A 15,848-nucleotide genomic window follows, 5' to 3' on the forward strand; every position below is an offset into this window, starting at 1 on the left:
GTTCTCAACCATCTCACCCCCACGTCTTTCCAAATCATTTCCAACTCTCCTTCCTCGGTGATGCCTTCGGTAGTGCTCCCCTGAGGGCCGCACTTTGGGAGGGACCAAATCAATCCACGAGAGTCCCCACCCTGAAGTGCTTCCGTGGCCCACACGGGAAGCTCTCGTGCTACACGAGAATGAGGTCAGCCTGTGCCGTCTGTGCAGCGGTGACCCCGGGGTCAAGGCCAAAGCTGAGCTGTAACATTGCTTTGAAATTATTTACAGTCTCTTCACACTCAAATAAAAATAATCAGTTGGGGACACGTGAAACAAAGGCAGGATGTTGGATGAATCAGATCGTTCCGAATAACTTTTCAATTAGCTTTTCCATCTGTCACAGAATCTAGCTCTTGCTAAAAAAAAAAAAAAGTTATTCTGAAAAGCAGAAAATACAGAATCACAGAATGTTCTGTGCTTCATACTAGTTTCTCTTGTAGGAAAATTTTAAACTGTGTGTAGACACTGTGTTTTCAGTGCTCCAACTGACAGCTGGGCAAAGCACCTCCATTGTGGGCAAAACAGAACAATAATTCACCGAATTACACAGAACCGGCGATGTGTTGGCTGGACATCTGTGATGTGGAACGCCAGACACCTAACGAGGAACCACAAACGGCCCTGTCCTGTGTGTGTGGCTTCAAGGCTTTTGAATAACTTACCATCTAAAAGCTTCCCGTGAAACACCGCCAGACCAGCAACTCTTCCAATAAAAGTGAAGTAGGACAGATGGTCTTCGTTACAGAGGCCCGAATTGGGGTTGATCTGAAGGGTGTAGTTGTCCCTGGGGACAGAAGAGAGACAAAGCCCCGTGGTCGCATTTCTCAAGAAGAAATGCAAGAATTCGCATTTTCCTCTGCCGCCTGTCAGTAGCTTTCATGATGCTAATTGCTCCCTCCCAGACTCTCTGCTCCTAATGGGGAGAGGTGTCAGCTCCAGAATGTGACTTTTCAATGTGACCGTTTACTTAGCCTCTTTCTGTCACCAGCGGCTGAGGTCCTACAGAGCTGGTGCATGTGCCCTTGGTAAGTTTAACCGTGCGTTGCTATTTGACTGGTTTTGATCTACAAAAATGCGGGTTTCGTTCGCTTCCCAGTACCTTGGGAAGATGCGCACCACCACATAACAAAGGGACTGATGAACGGAATGACTTGAGGACTTCCGGTTCTCTGACTGAAGCAGCAGCTTCATTCCCATGAGAGGCTTTTGGTTTGGAGACTAAGACTCTGCTTGTGGGCCCCTCGTTGGGCCCGACACGGCCGTGCCCTGAAAGGCCCAAGGGCCCTGCTGCCAGCACACGGTTGCCTTAACGACGCAGACCACAAACACGTGTCCACGTCCCTCTTTGGTCTCAACATCTGGGGATCAGTGGTTTCCGAGCTGGGCTCCATAGACAGGTTCAGGTTCTTTCAGGGGACCCCTGGAGTGCAGGTGACAGGTGAGGATCCTGCCCCCTCCCCCATCGCCTGCCTCTTTAATGGCTCTGATCAACTTTACACAGCGAGCTTTCTCCAGGGGTGACAAAAAGCAACAACAACAACAACAAACAAACAAGGAGATTCTGGGCTGGAGCACCCAGGCAGGATCCTGAGGCTGCCTTCCTGCAGAGCCGCCAGGAGACTGGCACCGGGCGGGAGATGCGGGAGACCCCGTGTCCTCTGGGAGCAGAGGCTGCCTCCCAGCAAGGTCAGCGGCTCTGCTACGGGGTTCTTGGGTCCACGGCCCGGAGAAGGACTGGTTGGCCTTGTCAGCAGCCGGTGCTCGATTCCTAAGAAAGCACTTGTATCTGTTTTCGTTCCCTTGCCTGGCAACGATAGGATCCTAATGCCTAGGGTGGGGGGGCATCTGGTCCCTCCCTGACAGCACCAGTGCACGGTCCTTTGGACCTGCAGAACGGGTCCTCCTCAAAGTGGTCACGATTTGCCTTTAACTAGAGTAACTTCAGAGACTAGTTTTGTCCATGAGAAGAGGATGCCTTTCTGAATGCTGACACTGACGCATTCTCCTGCATGAACATACCCCTACCCATGACAACTGCCTCTCGTTCCTCACCATGCGTACCCAGCCCATCATCAGTTTCAATGACAAGAACCTAACAGACAAGAAAAAACTCATTTATAGGTGTTCAGTGCACACTGTTGTTTAACCAGGTACAGGCAGAACCTGTTCTAAACTCATGAGGGATGGGTGTGCTGGGGGTGGGGACTGAAGTCACAGTGTTCGTTCCATTCAACAGAGCGAGCCGCCGACTCTGTCATTCAGTTGGAACCGTTAAGAATAAAATGGCTTCGTGGGGACGCGTTCCAAATTCCCTCCGCATACTCACGTGGCAGAGTACTCGAAGAGACCATAGTAGGGGTTGAACATCTCTTTGGACAGTAAGAAGAACCACTCTCTGGCCACACCCCCGTAGTCCAGGCCTTTCTCCGATTCGAACTCAATCCACAGTCGAGCTTTGAGGACGTCCGGCCTCTTCACGGACATGATTCTCCGATAGGATTCTTCGAAAATGTTGTTTCTGTGCAGTTTCATTTCAAACCTATTTGGAATATCAGCCTACACCAAAGGCAAAAAAAAAAAAAAAAAGCACACGATCAGACAGTGCATATACACCTCACGTCAGAGAACAGAAAGGACGGCAGTCTTCCAACGCACGAGCAGTGGCACATGGTGCCAGCGGAGCCTCCCTCCTGTGCGGGCTCCTCCTCGCACACGCGGGAAGGCTCACCGTGGGGCTGGGACCCGCACGGCAGCCACCAGAGGCGGTCAGGCGGAGCTGGTGACATGCGCTGCAGAAGGAACTCTGCTGAGCAGAGCACAGTCACCCTGTCCCCCTTTTATAAGTGATCACGGGGCGCTCGGTCCACCTACCGGCAACTGAAACACGGTCAACTCTAAATACTGTCTCTGAGAAAGAACGTGACTTCCGTGCGGGTCCTCCAACCCTGGGCCATCCCCACCTGGCCAAGAGGGGCAACTCCTCAACTCTAGGGGGGTCCCAGCTAGCCCACGAGGCCTGCAGGCTGATTCTGTTCCCGTGGGGAGCGGGACCCTGATGACCAGGCCAAGCCGTGGGAAAAAGCATCCCAAAGGCCACGGGGAATAAACATGAAAACCAGGAAGCCCGTGACAAACCGCAAGTGCTTCCTGGAAGGGCGCGGGCTGGGGCAGCTCTGCCATGAACGTGGGTCTGCAGGGTCGGCGAGGGCAAGCGCCGCACAGAGTAGGGGCCAGGGCAAAGCCCACCGGGGCCTCCTATTCCCGGGGTTAGTGCAGGCGACTCACGAAGAAGCTTTGTGGGGGCTTTACGTGTTCAGATCTGAGTCATCCCAAAAGTGGTGCCCCGAGAGCTACCTGAGTCAGGACGGTGGGAGACAGAACAGAACCCCGTGGGGGGGGGGGGGGGGGGGGCGCTTGCAAGGAGACACGCTCTGCCTCCCGTGTGCCTGTGCAGTGGCAGCGCCCCGTCCACGGCAGGGCCCAGCGGGGGAGGCCCCCACGGAGGGGGCAGAGCCCGAGAGAGAGCAGCGGGGCACAGGCCCACTGGGGACACCGGGGAGACTGGGGCAGTGGGGGACGACACTCTCCTTCCCCCAGTGGGAAAGCACCCACAGGGCAAAACACCCCCGAGCCCAAAACACACAGCGAATCTGCAAACTGAGGAGAAACCCGGTGACGTGGGGGTTTCTGTGTCAGAGACGTGAAGTCACAGAGCAGAACAGAGGGCATAACATTGTAAATCCGGGGCAAGTCAGTAGAGAATATTGTAATTTAAAACACCGCCTGGAAAACGTTACAGAGTTAGAGGCTTCAGATCTGTGGAAATCTTACAGGTTTTCCCAGTGAGAATTTGAATCTGAAAATTACACCTGGTCCTAATGTGCCGAACACAGGGTCCAGCAGAGGTAACTCCTGCTTGTGTGGTTGGTAGGGTAATAATATGGGTGTAATATGTGAATTTATAACATATAAATATAAAACATATAAATAATTTATAGTTTTAATTTGAATATTTCACCCAATATGTCATCTGGTATGCTTGAGTGTGATATGGTTATGTTACAGAATTACATGCTTATGATTTTGTAATAAAAGATTTTGTAATAAAAAAGAAGGGCATTATTGGTGCTAGGCCCTGTATTGTGATATTATAAATTATATTGTTATAGATGTTATAATTAAATTATACTTCCAAATGTAAATGGAAGGACTAGACCACTTTTCTAACTAGGATCTAGGTTTTATTAAATATAACCATAAGCAATTGCACAAGCTTCTCCAAATTTTTTGTCTAGGTCCTGAATTATTTTACTTCCCATAAAATCATTTCTATCTTTTTATGTATTATATAGGAAATTGCCCTTCCAGTGATCTGACATGTAATACTGAGTAATCTTCACTTACCATTTCTGTTAAAAAGAAAATTCAGATTGGAGATCCAGGTGGATCCAAGTTCAGTGAAAAGAGAAAGGTAATATTTTTGTACACAAAGAAAAGGAACAAGTTGTTTTAGCTGAAGTAACGTTGGTAACTTATAGAGGACTAAAACAGCATTTTTGGAAGCATGTTACTCACAGGTTTCTTTAATTTCTTCCTAAAGTAGTCATATTTCTGCTTAAATTCTCTGGAGTAAGGAACCGCCTAGAAGATAAATGTACAAATATAAACAATGTACACAACACACTTAAAATTTTATGTAAACTGAGTCAACAATCAGAGAACTTCATGAATCATACACCTTAAAATTCTCATTCTCCATATTACATTGAAATTTGCATGTCTGCATAGCACACGGAAAAGTTCTAGAAATGATTAATTTAATCACCCCTCAAAACAACTAAGTTGCTATTCAAGAAGTCATTTAGGGCTATGCTACAGGAAATACCCTTTCCAATACGACTTTTGTCTGAATATGAGTCAATGTGTACTCTTTCTCTCTCTCTCTTTTTTTTTTTTTGCTGTCAGCTATGATACTTTAAACACAACCCCAAAGTGACCTATGCTGTCATTTGGAAAAGACTGGTCATGCTCTTAAAAATCTTTGGGAGGAGATACAATGAGCAGAAAGGCAATTGGACTGATGATATTCTTATCAAGGACTGCAAGACCAGGTGCACGGCACCCTGGAAGAGTCCCCCCAGCGGGGGTCGGGCTGGCCCCTTCCTGTTCAGCGGGCAGTCTCAGGTGAGGGATTCTGGGTCTGAACCTTCACGCCTCACCTCTGAGGCAGGGTGATGGCGCCACAGGAGCGGGCTTAGGGACTGAGCGAACCCTCACTCCTCACAAGCGCTGGAATCTCTCAGGCAAAGTAAGAACACTTCAATGTAGTCATTTAAATACTCCTTAGTTGCTGTGTTAGAAAGCAGCTCACAATAGCCACAGCCCTGGCTTCGGTGCACTGAAAAGGCTTATATGAATACATATACATATATTATAGAGCAGAAAGGTCTGGCTTTTGCACAGACATGGATATAACTGTAGCAGCCTCATACTCAGAATGACTCATTGCTTTTTGGCAAACAGTGTGGCATTCGGGCAAGAACAGCTCTGCTGACAGCCTTTTGGGCTAAGCTAACAAAATATACTGATCCCTAGCAAAGTGTCTCCAGACTCCAAACCTCATACCTTCTTCACCTGGCTCACTCCTGAGCCGAAAGAGGAGAAATGAAAAAGGTAAGCCTCCCTCCCTCCTACTGCTTCCGAGACAACCACACAGATAACTGAGCCGACACAGAAACAACCACTCTCACAGCGAACAGCGGTCATGTCAGCGTTTCACTTTGTAATCCAAGAGCAATAAAGGTGTCGTGTGTATCTATCTCAGGACAATTTATACTCCTTAGAGTCTGTCCATTGTTTTCGGTCCACTCTTCATTTGCCGTTCCACTGAACCCTGGATGTGACCACATACCATCTGTATTCTGGACAGTGCTCAGTCTGATGGAATCACGTGTGAGTTCCTGTTCTAGAAAAGGTGGAAGTTTGGTGAGGATCCCGACCACCGCCGGTGTGAGGAAAAGGGTACATTGTTCTGCCTTAAGCCAGTAAAGATATTCTCACGTTTCTTGCTCTCCCCATACCCTATCCCATAACAAACTGAGATTTTCTATCTTGTTTATGTATTCATTCTTCGGTGGTTCATCTACCAGTTCCTTCAAGAGGTATTTCCTGAGCACCTACTCTGTGCCAGGCATTTCAGGCACGAGGGAAATAATGGCACACTAACCAAAGAGCTCCCTCCCTATTTTCTCCTGGAGCTTGTAAGCTATTGTGAGCCACAGGTAACAGGAAGTGAAGGAATAAACAGTGGTAAGTGAGGAAAAAGTGATGGTGTTCCCGGGAGGCTATTTTATAGGAGCTAGTCAGGGAAAGGGAAGGTGGGCAGCTCCGAGAGAGGGACACCTGAGCAGAAACCGGTGACAGGAGGGGACACATCATGACAGGGACAGTGAGTGCAAAGCTGTGGGAAGGCAGAGTGTTTGGTTGATGCTCTCAGCTGTGGTTAACTGTGACAGAGGGAGATGGACCTAAAAAAAAATGTATTTCCTGGCATCGCACCAGGCCAGCTTTCGAAAAGCTGACTTCTAGAACAGACCCCCTTGCCAGCCAGTTCTGGGACCTCTTCACACAGATTCGACTAGATGAAATTTAAGGCACTTCCATTTCCAAAAAAATCTGATCCCCAGCAATTATTTTTGTCTTTGTTCTCCCCTGAGAATGTTGCAAAAGGCTTAAACCTTCATCCTTGTGAAGTTCAGCAGTCTTACAGGAAAACCTGCCCACGGGATACACTGCAGAACGCTGTCCCCGGCGCACGACACCCACTCCCCGCTCTGACTTATAACCCAGCGGCGCTGACCGCACGTGGGTGGGAATGGGATGCTGGGAGATTTCTGGCCTCTCCTCGGCTGTGACTGATGCATGAATGCTGAAAAATCACGACCCTCCTCCGGTACTTCTCTCTTCCCTCTCGACGTGTAGTTCTTGTAACGGAACGAGAGTAGGTTTGTGTGTTCCTCTCCTGAGAAGGTTCCAGCAACGCAACAGGACCGAGACGTCCACCAGTGCCGCTTCTGGACAGAACCACGGGTGCAGTGTCTTCTTCTTTTGGCCAAATTATTCATCCTCTCTTGAAAACCTGGCATCCTACTTTCTCACAATTTAATTTGTAAAATCAGCCTAGTTAAAAAATTACATGTCTGTTGCTTAAAGCCCTTTTGCTCTGCCTCACATGTGCTTTTTCTCTGGTGCAAAATGAACACCTGACTTAGCACGCAAGGCGGGCCTAAGTGTTTTCCCGGCGCTGCCGCCCAGCTGATGCCGGAGCTCTTTGGGGAGAAGGGCTCCGGGCTGGCGTGGGGACCCCGGGGTGGCTACGGGCACCCCTGGGGCTCTAGTCCCAATTCTGACATTTGCTGGAAATTTTGGCAACAAAATTTGCTTTCTGATCTTCTGACAAATCGGGAATATTAACGCCTCCCCTCCCTTCCAGAGGGGACTGCTCAGCATGTCGAAGCAGCTGATCATCAAGTTCTCCGCCAAGTACAAAGTGTGACACAGCATGACAGCACTCATCAGAGCAGCAAGCACTTTACAAAAGCTTTTTGTGGTGACGTTTGTCATACGGACAGCATATTGACTTACGGCCACGCTGCGTTGGGCTGACACACAAAGGGTCCCCTCGCCCCTAATGCATATTTTTAAAACTGGGGAAAAGAGAAACTCTAGGTACCAGATAAGCAGAAAGACTCAACATGGAGAAATCAGTGGGTGCTGGGCCTAGACACAGGTGTGTGGGCTGGGGTTGTATCCTTGCGGGGGGGCGGGGCAGTGGTGGGGGACATGGAGCCTGGCCATCGGTCTGTATGACCTAGGGAGCCGGAACAGAGTTCCCTGCTCAAAACTTACATCTGAAAAAGGGACGAGAAAACTCTACCCACTGGCCCAGGAAAGTTGCAAGGTAGCTTACCTTCTGTCCAGGACCATAAATGGAAGAAAAAGAAAAAGAAACAGACCTGTGATAAATTCATACTCCAAGGCTACACCAAAGTGGGTATGAAATCCATGGTTATGCTAAGCGGGGGTGAGTGAACCCAAGCTCAGTGGTTAACAGTAAATACAGGTCAGAACTTATGAAAAGCCCCACGTGAAAAAAAATGCAGATGAGCACACACACAAATTATCGACTGAACTAGGCAATAAACTGCAACTGAGGCGAGTCTACAGACATAACAAGGGGAAATATTTTATATTCCTGGGACTGGATCTAATAATCCGAAAAAGGCTGTAACAGAGGCTATTTTAAGAATGATTAAAAAGCTGGAAATATAAATTAAAAAAAAAGGGAAAACACAGGACAGAAAGGAAGCTAAAAAGACCAAGAAATTAAAAAAAAGCAAATAAATCTTGAGCAATTAGTCACTGAAATAGTAGACAAAATAAACTGATAGAGATTATATAAAAAGCTTACGAAAAAATTAACTGAAAGAGCTGAGCAAACTATATACGGCAACAAAAGAGAGATGGAAATATGAAAGCTAGGAGATACGGAAGATAATTGTGAAAGTGAATCAACGACCCAACAGTTACTGATCCAGGTATTTCAAAAGGATGGGAAAGATGCAACATGTGAAGAGGTAACTGCTGAGACTTTTTTAGGCTGGACAGTTCCCTAGGAGTTCCCTAGGAAAGACAGGGTCCCAGTGTCTCGAAGGACCACAATGAGTCTGAAGCAGAATCAATAAAATTCATCCACACTTAGGATGCAGTAAAACTGCAGAACATGAAAGACACAGAGAAAAATTCAAAACCACCAGTGAAAAGAGGGAGTTACCCATCAAAAAAGATAATTAGACGGCCAAAAAACTTCTCATCACCAGTTAAGGAGACCAGAAGACGTGAAAAAGAATATCCCCCAAGTACTTAAGAAACAGGATCATTAACCAAGAATTCTATGAGGAGCTAAACTACTCTTTCACAGAGAGGTGCAGTGCGTCCTCTCAGACTCGGCAAGGTCACCACGCAGGCTCCCGCTGACGCCACTGCTAGCGCAGAGGTTTGCAAACCGGGGTGGCCGTCAGAACCCCTGGGAGGGCTGGTGAAAACTCGGAGGGCTGGCTCTCAGCCGGTCTGGGGCGGGGCCCCAAGTCTGCATGTGTGACAAGTTTCTGGGTGATAGTGATGCTCTCGGACCTGCAGCCATGCTTGGGGAACTATGAACTAGAGGCTGAATGTCATTAGGAACAAAGCTTAACCTAGAAAAAAAATGCAAGATCAGTGGTGGGTAAAGACATCTGTTTGTATCTAAGTAAAATTAGGTAAGCACTGACTTTTTTAAAAAAAGATAAAACACTAATGATGATTTGGGGAGTTTATAGACAAGGCGGTTTTAAAGGTAGTTGTTTCCACTGAACAACGGGAAACAGGAGTGGGAAGAATGGCACTAACGTTCTCTAAAGGGCTGTATTATCTAGGAGGAGAGGCGAGAGTGATGAATTTTGACATTAAGTCAAGTTACGTTGGTTAACAGTTTTAATGTGAACACGAAGAGAGTAGAAATAGAAAACACAACTTCCAAGCAAGCATAAAAAATGAGAGAAAATAAACAGTACTCTATCAATCTAATAGGAGGCAGAAAAGGAAACGACAAAGCAGGAGGCAGAAAGGGCAGCCTAGGCAAACACTAACGAAGGGAAAACGAAGGTAATGCTCGGTAAAGCCAGGCACCGTGGGAGTCTGACAGCGCTGTCTTGGTGAGATACAACAGCCAGGGAAAACGTAGAGATGGAAATGGATAATTTAAACACCACAGGCCTGATTTAATGGTATACACGTAAAGAACACTTCTATACCCAAGAAAGACAGAATACACATTCTTTTCAAACACAAAGGAACATTTACAAAAATTGGCCAAGCCTTCAAAGAAGTTTCAAATATCTGATAATCAACATTCCACACTCAATAGTCTCTGACTACAATGCAATAAAATTAGTAATCAATAAGAAACAGGCAAAAATTCTCCCATGGTCTTAGAAACTAAAAAGCACATTCTAAATAACTTAAAAACCAAGGAGAAAAAAAAAATCACATGGAAATTAACAAATATTTGGAACTGAATGACAACAAAGACCAGATGTCCACACTAAGTTGACAATTACCTGAACACACACCCTCTTACTGAAAGAAATAACAATAATAATAAGAGTAAAGACTCTCTTTAAGGAAACAAAGAAATAGAGAACTCTTGTGGGGGCAAATCTCCCTGGATTTATGGTGCCAAACAATTTTCAATAGTAATAAAACTATGTGCTCGAGTGAATGCGGATGATCAATACACCATAAAAAAGATCTGGAAAGACTGAGAAATGTCATGTCAAAAGTCTTCTGCCAGTTGAAAACAGCTTTGCTTCTTGAATTTATCTGGTTTTCATGATGGAGAAGAGAAAAATGTGATTCTAGCAACTTATTGTGATTGTGAATAAAAAAAAAAAAGCCATGGTAGGATGGCAGGTATTTAGTAAGCTGCACAGAGAAAAAGTAGTGGCCTGTGTTACTGGGTACTTCGTAAACTGTCCTGAAGCAGCTGAGCAAATCGAATAGACAGACCCAACAGATAGGTAACTAGAGGGACATCAGGTATCAAGGTGCATTTGCATTATAATGTCATGTAAGTTTTCAAAGGGACTTACCTTTATAATTCAAAACATAATTTGAACACACTCAGATTAAAGCCACGAAATTAGTATTTTAAATATACCCATTGGCCTCTTAGCACTCAACATAATAAATTTAACTTCCTTATGCTCCTCCAGTTTTTAAAAAGAATCCCAAATTTGCAATCTTCTGTGGTCCCAGTACCTTTCCTGTAAATTCCAAGTCACCTCCTTGCACTGTTATAACCACGGACAGGAGGCGCTGGTGCGCACTCCCTGCTGAGGAGGTCTGCCTCATTCTACAGACTCCTCCCAGGGCGTGGACACCAAGTGTCTGTTACTTCTGAATGCCCCGGGGTTCTCACTTTTCCTTAGGAACAGAGCGCGGCAGCATTTTAAGAAGGCAGCACCATACCTAACACAGAACTGGTCCTTTCAAGTGCAGGGCTGGCTTTGCGTCATACAGAAAGGAAGAGAGGGCAATTTGATCGTTACAACTTATAAGCTGCCCTTTCATAATGGAGAAAAGAAAATGTTCAGTTTCGATACCATTATCACACCACTTTCTTTTCCTTTGTGATGCCACGTGAAAAGGCAAATGCACCCATACCTCACCCAGAATCTTGTCACGCGGGAGTTCCCATAAGGAGGAGATGGGCATAATGTTAAACTACTCAATTACACCAAGATGCGCAGTAATATGCAAGAAATGCGTGTTTTGATGCAACCAAAATATGACACTGAACATTCAGAACTTCAGAATACTGACCGGGCCGGTGATAGCTGGGTTCTGCAATCTTGGGTCTTCCCACTGAGTTATTTTGCTATCTGAAAATTAATATTAAAAGAAAATCAGCATATTAGTTCAAATCTATTTTATCAAAAATCTTCTAGAAATAATTATTTCTGGGTTTTCCAAAGCTGTCTAGTCCCCCAACCTGGCCCCCAAAGATAGTAACTTAGTATTTCAGGGTTAGAAGAGAACAATTCTCTCTATGGCAAACCTCCTACAGACTGTTTAGTTACACACTCGATCAAAAATGCACACCTAAAGTACAACCATCTATTTACACTGCTTTTAGCAAGCAATCTGCTGAAATTTTGCTTATAAACCCCCATTCTTTCAAGGATTTATAACTTGATCTTGATGTTCATTTAATTGGGAAAAAAAGGCACAAAAGTTAATCTTAGTCTACCCAAAGTTAATGAACACACGTGATATTTTTCTCATTTCAAATATTTTTGCCTGTGCCTATGATCTTGAGAGACAGCTCTCAATGAAGAAGTCCGCACTGAAGAAATGAATAATCCACCACATGTGTCACTGGCAGGGCACACAACGGTCAAAGCAGCTGGTCAGTAAGGCAGTCCACGAGATGGGGATTGGAGCGTGCAGGGGAGGAGCCCAGAGGAAGGCCCCCCTGTCGGCTGAGCTGGCGAGAAGTGGTTTTCTTTCTCCCCAAAGAGTCAACATGAGCAAGATTGTTCAATGCCGCCTACACAGCTACCCAGCAGCTACCCTCGATCACGTGGGCTTTGTGACTGCGCATCATTAAAGAGGATCACTCTGTGTGTGTGTGTGTGTGTGTGTGTGTGTGTGGTGGGGGCAGGGGTGAACGCGCATGAAAGATGATGGGGAGACCGGCTGGGGAGAATGAGTCCTCTCTGGAGTTTTGGGAAATCTACGTTGGCTTAAAAACATGGGAAATGATTTGTCTGAGCTCGATTCTAATTATTTCCTGTAAATTCTGTTAGTGAACTGGTAAGAATAACTGGTAAGTTTGGTCTAATGGCCACACCATTTTCAGAGTCTGGTATTATATTTATGTTAATGAAAGCAGAGGTACAGTTTTAAAGTTACGAAAGCACATGATGATTCTAAATTTGCGTGTGCTGGAAGAGGATTTACACGACGTGTTCCCACCATTCTGCAGCACGTTACTGGAAGCAAAAGGGATTTTTGGATCCCTCACACTTTGAAAACAGAAGACTTAAGAAAGTGCAGGTTGCTACTGTCATGGAGAAAGCTAGAAAAGAAAATGAAATAACGGAAAAGATAGAGCTGAGTAGAAACTGCCTTGGACTATAACCGCAAGGACTGGGTATTGTCATCAAAGCTGAAAATGAATGAACGCGTACTATACCCAAATCTTCAGTCCAGAGGGGAGCTTCAGGCTCCCCTCCAGACATCTGTACTGGGACTTCCTATAGGTGTCTTCAACCCAACTCTGCCAAAACTGAACCCATAACCCTCACCCACACTGTTCGTGTCATCCTGTATTCCCGGGTTAACAGTGTCACAACCCATTCACTGTTCAAATCTGGAACCTGGACACACCCTTCTTCCCTCCCTCGTCATCCACCTCTGCTGATCACCAACCCACCCCTACCTCGCCCTCCCAAGGTGTCTTTAGGAGCGCTCATCTTTTCCCCGGACCCTTCTCTAGACCTCCCTGGCTTCAGTCTTCTCCCTGCTCAGGACTTTCATGATAACTGTGCTGAAAGGATCTTTCTAAAGAACAAACCGACTGTCCCTTCCTCTGGAAAACCCCTCAGGGGCTCCTTCTTGTCTGCAGAAGGGCTCGAGTCCCCACACCTGGCAGACCCCCTTTGACCTGACCTGTGCGCCATGCCTGCCTTGTCTACGCACGGGCCACGGGCAACCCTGCCGCATTTCTCCGAATGCTGGCACCCTCCGCACCCGCACATGTCTTCTCCCCCAGGGAGGGGGGGGGAGCACTTTTCACTGCGGGTGCCTGACTAGTCTGACTCATCATTTGGGATCCATCTGAAGAGCAACCCATTCAATGTGTAAGGTCCTCCTGCAGCCCCCTACCCTGGCCTGGCCCGCCAGCGGTGCCTAGCCACTGCACAAGCAGGTGCGCCCTGCCTCTTCCGCTTCTACATCAACAAGGGGCTCTTTGCTCTAACACAACACTTACAGCACCCCTGGTTTCCCCTGCTGGAACGCAAGCCCCTCGAGGACGGGCTGTGTCACTCCTCCCTGCAGCCCCTCCTCTCCAGCATGGAACACAATTCCCAGCATGCAACAGGAGCCTACTATGTCATTTTTTAATGACCAGATGAAGCTGATGGTGAAAACAAAGTTCCTTTGAAATTGTCTCACCCTGGCTGGTGTAGCTCAGTGGATTGAGCGCGGGCTGGGAACCAAAGTGTCCCAGGTTCGATTCCCAGTCAGGGTACATTCCTGGATTGCAGGCCATAACCCCCAGCAACCGCACATTGATGTGTCTCCTCCCCCCCTCCCTTCCCTCTCTAAAAGTAAATAAATAAAAATCTTAAAAAAAAAAAATTGTCTGAGCTTCCAGAACCATACAAGTTTCTGCATGGTTATAATAAAGGTTAATTTTGCAGTTAAGTACTGTCAGGATATGAATGTATAGTGACTAGTTATCCATTTTTTTCCCCTAGAGTCTTGTAATCTAAATTTGCGTTGTGTCTTCAAGGCATTTTTTCAAATAAAGGGACAAGAATGAAGTAAGAGAATGAGAAAATCAGTCAATTCAGCCACTGTTAACTGTTTGGTAAGGCTGTGGGCGGAATCGACTAAAACAGGATTTACAGCATCAGCGGGACCTAATTTTCTCTCCTAGCTTCGTGGACCAGACACCTGCGGCCAATTCCTCAGCTGCAGGGCACATCTGGTCTTTAAGAAGAATGACAGGATTCCTCCGAGAGGGAGACATTCAGGTCAAGATCTTCCCTTAACCCTCTGCACAGGGCTTGAGACAATATAAGCTATTTGATAAATGTCAACCAAATGAATCAAGGCACCTAAAGAGATCAGTACTGAGCCTTCTCTCTTCTGAAATTAAATCTTTCAGACGGTTGAAATGATTAACCTTGAAAATGTCTGACTTCTCAAGGATTTGCAAAGCAGAGAATAAATAACCTAACTATTTCAAAGAGAAGCGCGCTGCTGTCTTTGTCACTCGGCGTGCAGTCACCTGTGCCAGCGATGCTGGGAGACAGGATGACTCTGAATAACACTCAAGACGACTGCTTTCACAGTACATGAAGGCATATGAAGGATGACCTGGTTTCTGTTCTCTGAGAGCAAAATGAGATGCTGAATTTTGCTAGAAATCAGATGCGGGAAAACTGGAAAGGGAGGTTCACTCGGAAGGTGGAGAAATTCCTAAATGTCACCACCAGGTAATCCATTCTGGAGTGTCCCCAACAGTCCGAAAAAGCCTCTTTGAAAAAGAGGTATTCTGCGCTTTTCATAAACTGGATTTCGGGGAAAAGGCATACAAGTTGAACTCCCTTTCACTGACAGGCACGCCTTTATCACCTTCCACTGAGTAAACCTTGATAAATGAGGAGAAATGGCAGAAATGTTGTGTTACCAGCTAGTGGCTAATGAGGTTCTCATAACCAGATCTTTCTCTTACATCGTCTCTGATCCAAGTTATACTATGTTCGGTTAAGAGAACCTTTCAGTAAGGGTACGCAAAGGCGAATCTTAATCTCTGGAAAGAGGAGCCTCCACGTGCTCTCTGCTCCAGCAGGAGAAATGAGGAATGCCGTGCTGGGAGGGTCTGGCGGGCTGGCAATCCTTAATTAGGGTTAAGGAACAGCGCGGGCCTTCAGCACGGGACTGCCCTCTCTGCTGTGCAGGCTGCAGTTGCTGCTGCTTCTCAGGGCAAATTCCTTCCCCTTCCTGACCAAGGATTTCAACTTCCTAACAGCGTCACCATGGACCTTCCAGGAACCCACTTCAAGTCACCGTTTTCCAAAACATCTACCACATACCATCTTAGTTCTATGCACGCCACTGGAAACACACAGTCTACGATCTTATTCTTTCCAACATACACTAGGATGGCTGTTTGCAATAGTGTTGCTCTTGTCTTTGGGTCCTCGCAGTACCTTAGGGACATTTCTAAAGTTTTTTCAGGCTGATCCAAAGATCACCAGCCAGGACATGGCCAGAGTGTTGTGTGAAATGCTCTGTGTGTAGCAGGTCAAGGTCGCATTACTGGGTAAGACCTTGTTTTAATAAAATCATTATTCTTTGTACCTATCTTTGAAAACTAAACGTGTAAGGTACAAAAAAACCCCCTAAAAAAACTAAAACCAAACACCTGTTTTTGTTTTTAATTGCCAAAAGGAATATGAACCCCCTATTCCTTC

The 15,848-nt window shown here is 46.3% G+C and overlaps 1 protein-coding gene across 16 annotated transcripts in view; it reads right to left on the minus strand.

The window, feature by feature from the left end:
- Window positions 1–15,848, minus strand: part of NEDD4L (NEDD4 like E3 ubiquitin protein ligase) — a 301,195-nt gene that overhangs the window by 19,689 nt on the left and 265,658 nt on the right. For 10 of the 16 annotated variants that reach the window (XM_036010086.1, XM_036010084.1, XM_036010088.1 and 7 more), the window contains 5 exons: window positions 11,461–11,519; window positions 8,009–8,011; window positions 4,615–4,680; window positions 2,366–2,595; window positions 702–823 (listed from right to left, as the gene is read on the minus strand). In XM_036010086.1, the coding sequence (XP_035865979.1) occupies window positions 702–823; window positions 2,366–2,595; window positions 4,615–4,680; window positions 8,009–8,011; window positions 11,461–11,519 (480 nt within the window). The remainder of the gene's footprint in view (window positions 1–701; window positions 824–2,365; window positions 2,596–4,614; window positions 4,681–8,008; window positions 8,012–11,460; window positions 11,520–15,848) is intronic. The other 6 variants (XM_028523927.2, XM_036010085.1, XM_036010087.1 and 3 more) reach the window with 1 other exon arrangement.

This window comes from Phyllostomus discolor, chromosome 9 (genome assembly GCF_004126475.2).
Source record: "Phyllostomus discolor isolate MPI-MPIP mPhyDis1 chromosome 9, mPhyDis1.pri.v3, whole genome shotgun sequence".
Taxonomy (NCBI): domain Eukaryota; kingdom Metazoa; phylum Chordata; class Mammalia; order Chiroptera; family Phyllostomidae; genus Phyllostomus; species Phyllostomus discolor.